Source organism: Tachysurus fulvidraco, chromosome 2 (assembly GCF_022655615.1).
Source record: "Tachysurus fulvidraco isolate hzauxx_2018 chromosome 2, HZAU_PFXX_2.0, whole genome shotgun sequence".
NCBI lineage: Eukaryota > Metazoa > Chordata > Actinopteri > Siluriformes > Bagridae > Tachysurus > Tachysurus fulvidraco.
The window spans coordinates 42,824,501-42,839,901 of NC_062519.1; the positions used below are offsets into that span (position 1 = coordinate 42,824,501).

At 41.2% G+C, this 15,401-nt stretch overlaps 3 protein-coding genes across 6 annotated transcripts in view; 2 read left to right on the forward strand and 1 right to left on the reverse strand.

The window, feature by feature from the left end:
* Nucleotides 1-994: 994 nt before the first annotated feature.
* slc7a6 (solute carrier family 7 member 6) lies at nt 995-11,137 on the forward strand. Of its 3 annotated transcripts, none has more exons than XM_027136582.2 (10): nt 995-1,141; nt 3,975-4,514; nt 4,895-5,020; nt 5,369-5,513; nt 5,633-5,756; nt 6,220-6,323; nt 6,415-6,511; nt 7,363-7,512; nt 7,903-8,086; nt 10,150-11,137. In XM_027136582.2, exons 2-10 carry the CDS (start codon nt 4,022-4,024, stop codon nt 10,215-10,217), a joined length of 1,491 nt encoding a protein of 496 aa, XP_026992383.1. In that variant the 5' UTR covers nt 995-1,141; nt 3,975-4,021; the 3' UTR covers nt 10,218-11,137. The 3 variants fall into 3 exon arrangements, with proteins under 3 accessions (XP_026992383.1, XP_026992380.1, XP_047666417.1); XM_027136579.2 differs by having other exon boundaries at nt 1,008-1,164; XM_047810461.1 differs by lacking the exon at nt 995-1,141 and adding an exon at nt 3,496-3,516.
* Nucleotides 10,248-14,710, reverse strand: slc7a6os (solute carrier family 7 member 6 opposite strand). Of its 2 annotated transcripts, XM_047810466.1 has the most exons (6): nt 14,431-14,710; nt 13,278-13,583; nt 12,969-13,175; nt 12,412-12,541; nt 11,968-12,094; nt 10,248-10,276 (listed from the first exon to the last, which is right to left on the reverse strand). In XM_047810466.1, the coding sequence occupies exons 1-5, from the start codon at nt 14,605-14,607 to the stop codon at nt 11,982-11,984; spliced, it is 933 nt and encodes a 310-aa protein (XP_047666422.1). In that variant the 5' UTR covers nt 14,608-14,710; the 3' UTR covers nt 10,248-10,276; nt 11,968-11,981. The 2 variants fall into 2 exon arrangements, with proteins under 2 accessions (XP_047666422.1, XP_026992402.1); XM_027136601.2 differs by lacking the exon at nt 10,248-10,276 and having other exon boundaries at nt 11,839-12,094.
* Nucleotides 14,676-15,401, forward strand: part of LOC113636470 (COP1-interactive protein 1-like) — a 39,127-nt gene continuing 38,401 nt past the window's right edge. Inside the window, exon 1 of the mRNA XM_027136599.2 lies at nt 14,676-14,752. Within this exon, the coding sequence (XP_026992400.2) occupies nt 14,743-14,752 (10 nt within the window). The 5' untranslated portion in view covers nt 14,676-14,742. The remainder of the gene's footprint in view (nt 14,753-15,401) is intronic.

Below are 15,401 nucleotides of genomic sequence, written 5' to 3' on the forward strand. Positions count from 1 at the left end.
ATTACACACTACTGCTGCTGTATATTGCACAAAAAGCATAATATTGCACAATATTGTTATCTGCTCTCCCACATTTATGTACATTACTGATCTTTCATATTCCATATTCATATTTTATATATTTTATTCATTCTATATCCTCATTTTATACTCATTCTGTCTACATTGTATCTCATCATCTGCATTGTTTTCTTGTATAGTATTTATAGTTATTTATGTCTGTACCTTTGAGAGTCACAAACTGCTGGAACCAAATTCATTGTGTGTGTCAATACATGGAACTTTCCCCACAATTCGCACAATTACACTATTTCACAATCGCTAAAACACATTTCTTGAAACCTTCACCCATATTCTCAAAACTTTAAACACAAAACCCGGTCTTTAAACTACATTCACAAAACCTCTGACTCTTCTGGCAAAATCAAACACTTGCCTCAAAACCATTTGCTCTGTCCTCAAAATCGAACAATGCTTTCAAAACATAAACCCAGCCAGTCAATAAATAAACTCTCATCAGTATTCATTACTACTACATCAAAAAATTGAGAACGCAGCGTCCAGGGCATGTAGTTACAGAGAAAACATCTACATAACAAGTGACTGAATCGACAAGTGAGCATTGGGTTCAGAGGATGGGCTTTAATGTTTTAGCAATTGTGAAATACTGTAAACACATTTGTATTACACATCAAAATGTACAGAACATCTCTATATTCACTTATCTGTGATTCTAAACTTTCCACAATTACTTTTTTGAGGATTTCAAAAGGAGTTTGTTTGTTTTTCTTTTCTTTCTGTTTAAATTCTTGAATATTCTTGAGTTTCAGAGATTTAACACCATTTAACTGAAGAAAATTTAAACGTGTAAATTGTTTCATGAAACCACAGTCACGTGTTGATGAAGACTAACAATCACAAGTCAAGCAAAAATTATGCTAAATTATGACGCAGGAAAACTGGGTGACTTCTGATTGGCTGATTGCGCTGTTAAAGAGCGAGAACGCCACGTGACTTAGGAATTACCGGTATCACGTGATCCTTGGCAGTGTGTCCGCTGTGGTGAGGGGTGTGTTTGTGTCAGAGGAGTGTGTGTGAGGATGCTCTTCGGTGTGTTCGGTGTTCAGGAGCTCAGATCCAGGTGAGACGTGGAGGACGTGACGAGTGAGTAAATATCTGTTTTTATTCATAATCTAAATCTAAATGAGAGAGAGAGAGAGATAGAGAGAGAGACAGACAGACAGACAGACAGACAGACAGACAGAGGGAGACACAGGGAGAGAGACAGACACAGGGAGAGACTGTGTGTGTGTGTGTGTGTGTGTGTGTGTGTGTGTGTGTGTGTGTGTGTGTGTGTGTGTGTGTGTGTGTGTGTCACCTAAAGTCGATGTTTCATCAGATCTGATATTTTAAGACTAATACATGTTATTCATCTGGACAACAAGCTTGTGATGCTCTCAGCTGATACACATCCGATGTGTCCGATCCATCAGCTCCGTCCAATCAACTCACATTTACATCTAAACTGCCGATTTTCTCATAAACAGATTTAATTGTCAGTAATATAGTTAACATTAACGTTTAGTGTCTTTATATCCCGCAATACAACAAAGGAGGTTGCCAGCGTTCAGATTTATCGCGGTCTCTCTCTGGGTTGCCAGGTTGTACTTAAATCAGTATTCTATCCTGAAGTTTTGACAGCAGCTGTTTTTTTTTTTTTATTGTTTGTCAGGTTTTGTTTGTTTTGTTTAAGTTAATTTCAGAAACTAAAATGAAAACAGTTTTGAAGTTTCTAACCAGTTCTAACTGATTGTGGTGAGGAAAGTCTTCAGTTGTGTAACTACAGACCATCACGAGTCTGGAGGAAAATAAAGCTCATGTGATTCTTGCACTGTTAAAATACACAGTGATTTAAAACAGAAATTTTTCTGTCCATCTTTTATAAAGCTGATTTGAGGGCAGAGCTCCGTAAAAGCTCCGATTGTGATGTCGGTAAATAAAATAAGCTCCACAGATATGAACCAGTTGTGTCTGAGGTTAGAGGATGACCACGTGCTACCTGGGCATTTGATTTGTTCGTGTGCTAAGATAGCAAACTGTAATGTTGGTGGCTTACAAATGGTGGTTGTTATGGCAACTAAACTGTATACTAATAAGTTTGTGCTGCTGTGAAAAATTGCTGGCACACCAAAAAGTTGCTCATATTAGAGTTTACTAACAGCTAGTTAACTAAGGTGACTAATGTTTGTAGTATTGAGACAATTAGGAGTTGCAGGAAGATGTGGGGGTGTGGCCTAATTTGCATATTCATGTGTATTAAGAGACCTTTTTTTTTATTGGCTGTTTTGTCACTTTTCTTTTTAGTAATACTAGGTGTAGACCCTGTTTCCATGATGTATTATTTAACCTTCAGACTTTACACAAAACAGTCAGTTATTACGATTCAATAGTTAATGAGGTGTGTTTAATAGTTTAATCTCAATAGCAAAAAACAAACAAACAAACAAACAAACAAACAGCTGCCTAAAACAGTCACTGAACTAAAATAACAAGAAAACAACCGTGTACCTCAAGGGCATGACACACACACACACACACACACGCGCACACACACACACACACACACACTACTCCAGCTGAGTCGAGCACAAGGTCAAAACCACGGTGACGGTCACAAAGTTTCCATGGCAACGTTAACTCACTGTTCATGCACCAGGGCTTTATACGGCTGAACTGCAGATGTTTGTGATTCAATGTTCCAGGAAACGTAACTATCAGAAGAGACTCAGAACAACACGAACGTCACAACGTTTAATTTCAGCACAAAACTGATGTTTTTCCAGCAAAACTGAGACCCTTTAAAACTTCACAAAAAGTATTGAACAGAGAATAGACAGAATCCAGGAGTTTTAATGCTAAAGCATGTAATAAAATGTTTTTTTAATGTAATACGGGTTAGTTGATGTTTGATATCTGTGATTGAATCAGAACACATCCAAACAATGGCGTATCTTTACCTCGTCCTCCAGTTAGTGTGAGAAAGTGGTCTAATCTCAGGAGTGTGTATCAGCACCGTAGGAGCCGCCAGACATTTGTGTTTAATCATTTAACAGCATGTTGTTGGTTTTCCTCTTACAGAACACACTAAACCTCTCGATCTGATGCTTATCTGAAATTCTTAATGAAACAGTCGGGATTGTTTACTGGCTTTTACATTGAGATTGAGACACGGGGGGGGGGGGGACAAATAATTTCTTCATCAAGTCAGAGTTCATTACTTTCTTGTTAAACCTATCCACGTCACTCTGCGTTTGTGTGTGAGAGAGAGTACGTAGCTCTATAACTGTAACATCAGCAACAAACAGTGACACCAGTTTTAAATGTTTTGTCTAATTTATGTAAATAAATGTTGCTCTGTTATCAGTAGCTGCAGCTTTTGTCTGCTATCACACACTGAACAGATTTTAACCTGTGACTCTGAGAGAGTGAATCGTCGGTGACTCGGTGACTGACCCGGTGAGTGACTCTTTGGCAAGTGATTGACTCGTCGGCGAGTGAGTGACTTGTTGGTGACTAGGTGAGTGAGTGACTTGTTGGTGACTAGGTGAGTGAGTGACTCATTGAGTGACCCGTCGGCAAGTGATTGACCCGTCGGCAAGTGATTGACTCGTCGGTGAGTGAGTGACTTGTTGGTGACTAGGTGAGTGAGTGACCCGTCGGCGACTAGGTGAGTGAGTGACTCGTCGGTGACTAGGTGAGTGAGTGACTCGTCGGTGACTAGGTGAGTGAGTGACTTGCTGGTGACTAGGTGAGTGATTGACTCGTCGGTGACTCAGCGAGTGACCTGAGTCACATGTTACTGAATAAACCCTAAGAAGTGTAAACTCCTTTGTCCTGAAGATGTTGAAGTTCCAAGCTTAACTGTTTAGTGAGGTTTTTAAAGGAAGGTAAATAAAGTGTTTTCTGTGTTCCAGATCAAAGCAGGGTGCAGAGAAAGTCCTTCCAACAGTCTGAGGACAGAATGGAGAATGGTTCTGGTTCTGGAACTGGTTTATTAAACAGACAGCGTTCTGGAGGAACAGAAGAGTCTCAGCCCAGAGAGATGATGCAGCTGAAGAAGGAAATCTCGCTCCTGAACGGCATCAGCCTCATTGTGGGAAACATGATCGGCTCAGGGATCTTTGTCTCTCCTAAAGGGGTGCTGATGTACAGCACCTCCTACGGGCTGTCGCTGGTCATCTGGGCCATCGGAGGACTCTTCTCTGTCATTGGCGCTCTGTGTTATGCTGAATTAGGAACCACTATCACTAAGTCAGGCGCCAGTTACGCCTATATCCTGGAGTCATTTGGAGGTTTTCTGGCATTTATTCGTCTCTGGACGTCGCTCCTCATCATTGAACCCACCAGCCAGGCCATCATCGCCATCACCTTTGCCAACTACCTGGTGCAGCCTCTGTTCCCCACCTGCGAGCCACCGTACTCTGCCTCTCGCCTCATCGCTGCCGCCTGCATCTGTGAGTCAGTCATTTAGTTTAGTCTTCATAAAGTAGAGAAGTCAAACCAAATATACCAAGATGGTTTCTTGTTACAGTCAACCTTAAATAAGCCACGAACCAAAACAAACTGTCCCGAGTTGTCTGACTGTGGATGTGTTGGGTGAGTGGGTGAGTGGGTGGGTGGGTGAATTGAACGGGCTAACTCGTGGTAAAACAAATGATGTGACGAATTTAGAGATAAGAGATTGTAAAAATTAATTAGGAATATTTCACCACACACATTTGACATTTTGGAAAAGTTTGCTGCAGTGAGTTAAAACCTGTTGGGGTCCCTGTTACTGGGGGCTTGATCAGTTTTCCTGACACATGTTTGTTTTTTTTCTCTCCATCTGCTGCAGGTTTGTTGACGTTCATTAACGCTGCATATGTGAAGTGGGGCACCAGAGTGCAGGACATCTTCACTTACGCCAAAGTTCTGGCGCTCATCGTCATCATCATTACAGGCCTGGTGAAGCTGTGTCAGGGTGAGACTCTTCCTGATTGTTGTTCCTTTACAGCACAGAGCTGCTGAGTTCTGGTCTCTGATTGGTCAGAAGGTGTTGATGAAGGTGATGATCTGACTGTAGAGCAGTTGCACATCTCAGCTTTATGTTCATGGGTTTAAACTGAACAGTGTGTTTTGGGGAAATGAGTGTTTTAGTGTCTCAACACAAACACAATGTTCTCTTCATGTCTCAGGATCAACCTGATGGTTTGAATTTGTGAAATTTTTTCCGAAAGTAAACACGCCTGAACTCTGAAGTTTTTCATTCCACATATTGATTATTTCTCTTTGGAGTAATGTAACGTTGCTTATGTCTTACGTCTTAAAGGTCGCACAGAGAACTTTGAGGGTTTCTTCCAGGGATCGTCTCATGATCCAGGAGGCATCGCTCTGGCCCTGTACTCCGCCCTGTTCTCCTACTCAGGTTGGGACACGCTCAACTTTGTCACTGAAGAAATCAAGAACCCTGAGAGGTGAGAAGCGAACAGGACGGACTCTCTCTTACACACTTTAATAAAGAAGTGAAGTACTTAAATGGGTGGTTTCTACAGGAAAAGCTCAAATCTGATGTTTGTCACATTTATCTGTTCAGGAATCTTCCTTTGGCTATCGCCGTGTCGATGCCCATCGTCACCATCATCTACATCCTGACCAACGTGGCCTACTACACTGTGCTGGACATGAGCTCCATCCTCGCCAGTGACGCCGTGGCTGTGGTGAGTTTACACAATTCAGAGCTCTCGTGGTTCATGTTTCACTTCTGGATCCTAATTTATATCAAATCTATAAAATTTAATCTGTAGTGTGTTTAATATACAAATCAGCTTATTACACTGTGCACACACACACACACACACACACACACACGTCCTGTAGGATCTGCAGCACTGTAGTGTCCTGGTGTGATCGTTATTTTGTGCTGTTTCACGCTGGTATTTTGTATTTTCTCACCTGATCGAGCAGAAATTATTAATGCGCTCACACGATCAATGCCTAATAATAAACATGTTAAAATTGTGTCATTGTTGCCGTGGTGAAATTTTCTTTTGGTAAGAGAAATGCATCTGTGAGGGAACGAATCTTCTAGCAGTTAATAATGAAAAACATGAAACTTCTTGCTTTTGTTTAAGAATTAGACACTTGGACTATGGAATATTTAGTGTGTGTCTGATCTTGCAGACGTTTGCTGATCACACTTTAGGTGTAATGAGTTGGACTATCCCAATCGCTGTGGCTCTGTCCTGTTACGGTGGACTTAACTCCTCAATCATTGCAGCATCCAGGTCAGATTCATTACAAAAACACACACACACACTACACACACGCACTACACAAACCCCATCTCCATTCCCTGAAGCATCCTGTGTGTTTTAGGCTTTTCTTCGTTGGATCTCGTGAAGGTCATCTACCTGATGCATTATCAATGATCCATGTAGAGAGGTTCACGCCTGTCCCTGCGCTCCTCTTCAATGTAAGATCACCTCGTTATCCCTCTGAGCTAATCAGCTAATAAATAGTGCACCTAAATGTGTGTTTACTAGAACTTCTCATGCAGCTGTGACTTTTCCTGAAGGTTAAAACTGCTGTGTTCTGCACCTTAAACAGTCACCTTCAACACTCTGGTTGCCAGATTGTGTCTCACAAGATTGTGATTTTTTATTTTATTTTAATCCATATAACTTTAAAGAAAAAAATGACTTTAATATTATTTAGTGTAATTCAGTTTCAGTTCACACTTGATCATGATCGACGGGTGTTTCTACACTTGTACGTATGAACAGTAAATACACAACCTTCCATATGAGCTCTGAGTATTATTAGAATTAGTATTATGTTTTATTGATCTCTAGAATTCTAAGTGTGACACTAAAATAGACAAATCCATGCGATTCGAATGATTCTTTGTGCGGTCCAACGTTTTGACCTCTACTGCAGTTGGCTTCCTTTTCTAATCTAATCAAATCTGAGAAATAAATAAAAACTTGTAGCACTGTTAGTTGAACGATACACACAGTGTACAATTTGGCTACTACTATTTCTTATAGGAACTAAAACAGAAAATATGACCGAGGCCACGACCACCGGTGAGGCACAACGCACGTACACCGGTCTGGTGAATGTGGAGTTGGTTGTAAATCTTTTGCAGATTTAGATATGTGATCAATTCTTCCATAATCCCCTCTATTGATGGCAGTAAACACAAACCTTCCTCTCAATCCAGCAGGTCAGGAACAGGACGTCACTGGTGAGCTCTAGCGCCCTCTGGTGGTCACATGATCTCACTGATGTTGGACGTCACACTTGTTGTTTTTGTGTTTGCAGTGTGCCATGGCTCTGATCTACCTGACAGTACAGGACGTGTTCCAGCTGATTAACTACTACAGCTTTAGTTACTGGTTCTTTGTCGGTTTGTCCATCGCTGGACAGATCTACTTGCGCTGGAAAGATCCGGACAGACCGCGGCCTCTGAAGGTGATGAGCTTTACATGATCCTTACGTTACAGGATGAATATTTTAACAAAAAAGTAAACAATTTATAAGTTTACACTTTTGTCCTCCACATTTCAACACATTACATGTAATGGCAGGTGAAGTAGAATTATTATTATTGTTATTATTATTATTATTATTTTATACCACAACCTGAAATAAAAAGAAATGAAATGAAAAATATGTGAATGCTCAACACTTTCTATACAGACTGACAAAAGGAGATGTGTTGGTGTGTGTGACGCAACACAACACACATGAGGGAATAAATTCATCTAAAATCTATAGGAGAACTAATATATGTGCTAAATAGGAAGAGTAATGAATAGTACAGAATAATGCCTAAATGAAACTGTGTGTGTGTGTGTACAGTTGTCGTTGGTGTACCCTGTGCTGTTCTGCTTGTGTACGGTGTTCCTGGTCGCTGTTCCCCTCTACAGCGACACGCTTAACTCCCTCATCGGCATCGCCATCGCTCTCTCCGGTGTTCCTGTGTACTTCCTGGGAGTTCATCTCCCCGTGTCCAAACGGCCGCCGTTCATCACCGCACTGCTGCGTGAGTGTTTCAGCTGCTCACTAACACTAACATGTCTGTGTCTTTAGCTGCACTCTGTAGAGCTGTGAGACTTAAACTGAGGCTCAGGACAATTTAACATGGACGTTATGATGAAACACTGGAAGCTGTTCTCATTTCCCCCAAAACAACAACACAACTTGCATTTGTAAAAATAATCAAAGGACAGAATTTTATCCCACTGTTTTTAACCTGTTCTTAAAACTTTAGTTAGAAAAGTTTTGGTAGTTTTTTTTTATTTTGATATGTGACCCAAACAGCTGGCATTGTTGTGGTCACGCAGATGTTTAGTGCCTCATCGTGTACGTTCTCTCGTGTTCATCCTCCCAGGATTTAATAACCAGGTCCAGGAGGTCCAGCAAATCTGCTAAGTTGTTTTCTTTGCTGGATGCACGTCAGGTTTTTGCCCTTTCTGAAACACTATATATGAAAAATATTTTCTTCTATGATCTTGAGGTTGTCTTCCAGAAATATCAGGAATATCAGGAAATGAAAGCTCAAGTTCTGAACTGTCCTTGTTTTCATTCTTTGAAACTACTGGAACATGTTTGGGTTTGGGATCGGAGTAAAGTGTGCTGTATTTCAGCCCTGGGTGAGAGAACGGTACAGAACGATCTAGATCATGATAAATCTACTTCATGATATTATTTAATGATGTTAATTAATACAGACTGACCTAGAAACAGTTGATTTTGCTGTTTTTTTTATATAATCTTTAAAATTGTATAAAATACATTAATGCAATTCTTTTAAAAATCCTTCCAGTGTTAAATGTTTTTAAACTTTCAAATCTTTTTTTTTCCTTTAGATATTTTGACATGTTTTTAACGAATTTCTTAAAATTCTCCTTTTTACAAATTACAAATTATTATCGGTAGAAATTTTTTTGGTTATTGAAAATTTTTTAATAAATACATCAAATATTGAAAAGAATTGATAAAATGTTCGGACAAAAAAGTTATTGTACTGGTGGGGACTCGATATCCAAGTCAAGAAGCTTTTATTATTTTTTTTACAGTACACAGTGACATGAGACAACGTTTCTTAAGGATCGGTGTGTTACATAAAACACACACAGGGCTAAGGACTTAAGTAGTCTTAGCCACATAAAGTGCAACTGTGCAACCTGGTACAAAGAGTGCAGGACAAGAAATGGAAGACAGTGCAGGACAATACAAACGACAGACAAGACAGTGCAGGACAAAAGATTACAAGACGAAATGCAAAAAAGACAGTACACAAAAGATAGTAAATAAAAAACAGCGCCGACCGACCAGTGTCAATACTGTATGTAAATACTGTTAGTTCAGACAATATTAGAAATAACAGTTACTTAGCAGCAGGTCCCTGAGATAGTGTATAAGTTTGTGCAAAAACAGCAACAACTGAAATATTGTACAGTATGAGCAAAATGACTGAAATGTTAGACAGTGTGTGTGTAAAGAGTAAAGTGTGCAAAACAGCATGTAAACAAGTTGATGGATGTATATTAGAAGTGTGTGTATGTGGTGTAGGTCTGTGCAGTCCATACAGATGATGTGTGTGTGTGTGTGTGTTGTGCTCAGTACAGTTCAGTTCAGTTATTAAGGAGTCTGATGGCCTGTGGGAAGAAACTGTTACACAGTCTGGTCGTGAGGCCCGAACGCTTCGGTACCTTTTTCCAGAAGGCAGCAGGGTGAAGAGGGGGTGTGAGGGGTGTATGGGGTGAAGAGGTCCACAATGCTGTTAGCTTTGCAGACCCAGCGTGTGGTGTAAGTGTCCATAATAAAGGGAAGAGAGACTCCAATGATCTTCTCAGCTGTCCTCACTATCCGCTGCAGGGTCGTGTGATCCGAGATGATCCAATCTGATGTGGTTTTATTTCATGTGTCACTGGAATCATGACATGATCTTTTATTGCTCAGATGAATCGTATCGTATTTCATGATCACCGCAGTCATCTGCTTTTATTTTTTTCTCTGGTTAATGAGTGGAAACCTTTCAGAACCCAGTGGTGTGATTATGTGGATCAGGTCACATTCAAATTTTTTCCCTCTCTCCTTCAGGTTCTGTCACTCGATTCACTCAGTTCACGTGTTTCTGTGTGCTGACTGAGATGGACCCGGTGGATTAAATCGATCATGTATGAAAGAACTACTTGATCAGCTCACACACACACACACACACACACACCTTTTCTCAGGGATGCGTGTGAAGGACCTTCTGGAGGACGTAAGCTGATGGATTTCCGATTGTCTTCCTATGTTATTTATCCGTCTGTGTTATGTGACACTTTTTAAAAATTCTTTCTGATCATGTAAAAAAATGTATAAAAGTTATTTATTAGCTACTTTTTATTTGAAAGGTTTTGGATATTTAGAGGAAAAAAATCTGAGCAAGTGAAAATATCTTTGAGTTTAGTCCAAGTGATCGAATTTATTATAAGGAACTGAGACTAAGATTATTAACCAAAAAAAAGCTACAATAAAATATAAAGCTCTAAATTGTCTGATTAATAAAACCATAATGATAAGAAACAATAGATGAGTTCTATTAACATTGAAGATATTTTCACCTGATTAAATGACTGGTTGCAGTGAGTTTTGCTTTATGATGTAATTGTAAAGAGAAACACACGTGTTATTTTATGTTGAGAAAAACGTCTGACACGTGACACACGGGTGTTTCACGTCATCACGTGTTGTGTTGATAGTGCATGTGATCACACAGTAAGAGGTTTATCACTAATTGTTGTATTTCTTTAGACGAGACTCTGACTTCACTCTCTGCTCTCGTCCTGTCGTGTTTCTGCTCTGCTTTAGAGAATCACGACCATAAACCTGATGCCTGAGTTTTTAATTGCAGTTTGATCAGAAACGTGTCGAGATACATACTGATCAAAGGGGTGTGTGTGTGTGTGAGAGAGAGAGAGACACACACTGGATTCTTTATCCCTAATATTGTACACTGATTTCCTGATTTTGTCGCTTTCATAAAGTGCAGCTGGAGTTTTATTTATTTTACAGTTTTTCAATAAACATTTCTGAATTTGAATTTTTTTTTTATTTTTGTTTATACACTTCTACATATTTACAGTAAAACACCACCACCCCATTTTGTTGGGAATGTTTATCAACACAAACACACACAACCCCTCCCACACACACATCCCACACAAACACACACAAAAAACAGACACACACACACACACACACACACACCCCCCACACAAACCCCCCCACACACAAACACACACACACACACAACCCCTCCCACAAACACACACACACAACCCACACATACAACCCACACACACAACCCACACACACCCCCCCCCACACACACAACCCACACAACCCCCCCACACACACACCCCACACAACCCCCCCACACACACAAACCCCCCCCCCCCACCCCCCCACACAAAAACCCCCCCCCACACACACAACCCACACAAAACCCCCCACACACAACCCACACAAACCCCCCCCCACACACAACCCACACAAACCCCCCCCCCACACACACAAACCCCCACCACACAAAACCCACACAAACCCCCCACACACACACCCCCCACACACAAAACACACACCCTACACAAACCCCCCCACACACAAAAAACACACACACAACCCCTCCCACAAACACACACGTACAACCCACACACACAACCCCCCCCCACACACCCACAAAAAAAAACCCCACACACACCCCACACAAACACCCCCCGCACAACCCCCCCCACACACACACACAAACCCCCCTCCACACACACACAACATGCTGCAACATCACTCAGACAATGCAAAAACACATCAGGCAAGATTATACGCATCAACAAACATCACGGCATCATCATGGGAGTAAAAGTGCGCACGCACACACACACACAGTCTCAGTCAGAATCAAATTCTTCTCCATCCTCATCCTCTTCCAACTCCTTCATCACCTCCCTCTGATAGCGCTCCCAGCTCCTCCTGCTGTACGAGTGCTCCTCACTCCAACAACCTTAGTTAAGAGATATTATTATATACAAGAGATTTATCGGCACAGGACGCTCTTAAGACCCACAAAACACTCAATCATTTCAATCTTTTTCTAAAAAATAACAGAGCATTTTTTTATTTAGAACATTTAGAGTACCAAAATCGTCACAATTAAAAGAACCAAAGACTTAAACTACTTCAGTCTGTGTGTACTGAATTTATACAATACACGGCTTTCACTGTTTGAATTGAATTACTGAAATAAATGAACTTTTCCATGACATTCTAATTTACTGACATAAACATGTGTGTAATAGAACCAGAACCTGGCCCACACACCTCCATAGCGTTCTTCATTATTCTCATCTTCACTGTCCTCATCCGGGTAATCGTTCCTCCAGTTGCTTTCAGCATTTTCATCATCCTCATCCTCGTACACTTCTTCCTCCCAAGCGACCTCGTCGGGTACCTGGGAATTGAAATCCCATTACTCAGATGGAACCGTGTCACCGAACCATTTTCTTTAGCATCGTAAACACTTCCTGCAGCCTCAAAATTAACTTCATGAACTTTGGATGATGTGCTACTGTTCGTAATGAACTGTTAATTAGAAGCTTAATAAAAAGCAACGGTTTTAAACGTTAAAGGTCACACACAGGTTTCTGTATTAAATAATAAATAAATAAGTCCCTGGAGACTAAGGAACCCTTCTTATATGGGCTGCATTTGAATACTGGATTGATTCTTAAATTTTATGACACAATAAGTTCGACAGTGAGATGATGTTCAGCTGTTTCTTTAAAAAAATCCACAAATTCTGTGTCTGACTGGTTCAATTCCTCAGGTTTTTATATACGTTTAATTCATTTCTGTGTGACTAAGATCTCTCCACTCACCAGCTCTCCTTCTTCAGTGTAAGGTCTAACCGATAAGATGTCCTGAATCCAGCCGGGTGTGGCCTTCTCCTGGTAGTACAGATCATAAACGTAGTCATCCTCCTTCTCGCGATGTTCAGTCCCGACTCCGTGTGTGGACATGCTCAGCTTCTCGCGCATCATCTTCACAGAGTTACACAGAATCGTCTCGGAGTCAGACTGCATGTTCTAGAGAAGACGGTAACGATAAAAACTGATCTCAGGCTTTGCCTTCAACACATCCAACATTTAGTCAGTCCTAATAGGATTCTAGTCATCAACAATCGTTACCTTCTCAGGCTCCTTCTCGTGCTCCTCACCGTCTTCCTGAACGATATCAAACACCTGCACGTCTCCCAAACGAGATCCGGTGTCAGTCTGAACCTTCTCTTCGGGTTCGTGTTCTATTCGAGGCTCTGCGGGAAGTCCGGCTCGGTGGCTGGACAGGATCCGGTACCGTTCCTCTCTTCTTGTGGTCCATTTGGTGTTGCGCAAGTCACTGATGACCCTGGTGGAGCTGCCGTGAGACGGACGCAGGGCGTGTGCGAGACGTGGACGTGACAGCGCTTCACGCACGTGAGTCTGCACCGGAGTGTCCTGTAAATAAAAGCCCACAGAAATGTGTTTGTTTTACAGCTTTAACACATGATGGTTTATCTCATGTCACTCTCACAGTCACTCTACCAAAACTTTAACATTAAATCATAAAATGTATATTACAAATAATTACCACCTAGTTAACTAGTTAGTCCCATACAAAACAAATACGTGTTCTGTTGTATTACTAAAATAAACGTTATGACATAAAATGATATAAATATTGTATAAACTATGCGGTTTATTCAGAAAAGTAAACAATAACTCCATATTTACTTAATGCTAGTCAAGTTAGAAGCTAACTAATGTAAGCACCTGAGGCTAATTAGCCAAGTTAGCTAGCACTAGTTAGCACAGTAACAGTATAATTGACACAGTTTGAAGGTAAACACTGAGCTCGGTGTCACCTGAGACGACACGGTATCAGACGGTACAGTAACAGACGGTACAGTAACAGACGATAACGGTAACAGACGACACGGTATCAGACGGTACAGTAACAGACGATAACAGTATCAGACGATACAGTAACACTAGAAACACTGAGCTCGGTATCCCCTGAGACGACACGGTATCAGACGGTAACAGTAACAGACGGTAACAATATTATTGACAAACACCTGAGACGACACTGTAATGTAACAGACGATACAGCAACAGACGGTAACAGTAACAGACGATAACGGTAACAGACGATACAGTAACAGACGGTAACAATATTATTGACAAACACCTGAGACGACACTGTAATGTAACAGACGATAACGGTAACAGACGATACAGCAACAGACGGTAACAGTAACAGACGATAACGGTAACAGACGATAACAATATTATTGACACACACCTGAGACGACACTGTGGCCACGAGCTTAAACACGGAGTTCTCGATCCGCTCCGGTTCCGGTTCGGACTGTACAGGACTGGACTCGGCTCGGACCCGTTTACAGGCGAGCAGCAGCGCGTCCGCGGGGTCTGTGCATCTCTTCCGCTTCACCCTCAGGATGGTGGTCCCAGGATCCATAACGGGCTTCGGGATAAAGGAGCAGTAAACACAACACGATGGGCTTCTTCTTCTTCTCTTACTCCTCCGTAGGCCGCGTCTGAGTCCTCTGCGTTATGGCGGATTTAAACAACACTATTACCGCCACCTGGTGTCATGGAGAGTGGTGAGAGGATTACTGTACAAACAGATGAACAAAATAAACTTCTCTGGGGACCCAAATGTATGGGGTCAGAATTGTTTCGTTATTCTGAATAAATACACTATGATCCACAAATAAATATAAAGAGTTTCACAAATAGTTTTACAAATTTCACAAAAGAAATGAAATTCACAAATAAATAAAATGGGATTTGCAAATAAAAAATATTTATAAAATGTATTTATTTGCGAATGTCTTCCTGCTCATTAGTGAATCGCGTTCTGTGCTTTTGTGGATTTGAAACATTTCTAACGTCAAGAATCCACAAATAGGTGACTCCGCCCACCGCCTACTCCAGCCAATCACGTTCTGATTTACTCGCTCTTCACACCACCCCTGGACCCTGTTGATGCTGAAATCGTTTCCATAGAAAGCAGAACTGAACTAACCCTTAGTGCTGCTACAGTCCATACAGGGTTACCAGATTGGGCTCGAATCTGCGACTAATGTTTTTTTTTTTTATCGTATTTTGCAGCACATATTACACTGTGATAGTGCGAGCAAATCAGAAGGTGATTGGTTTGAGGTAGACCGTGCCACGATTGGTCAGCGCCACGAGACCGTTGTCCGATTGGCTGGAGTAGACGGTGGGCGGAGTCACCTATTTGTGGAT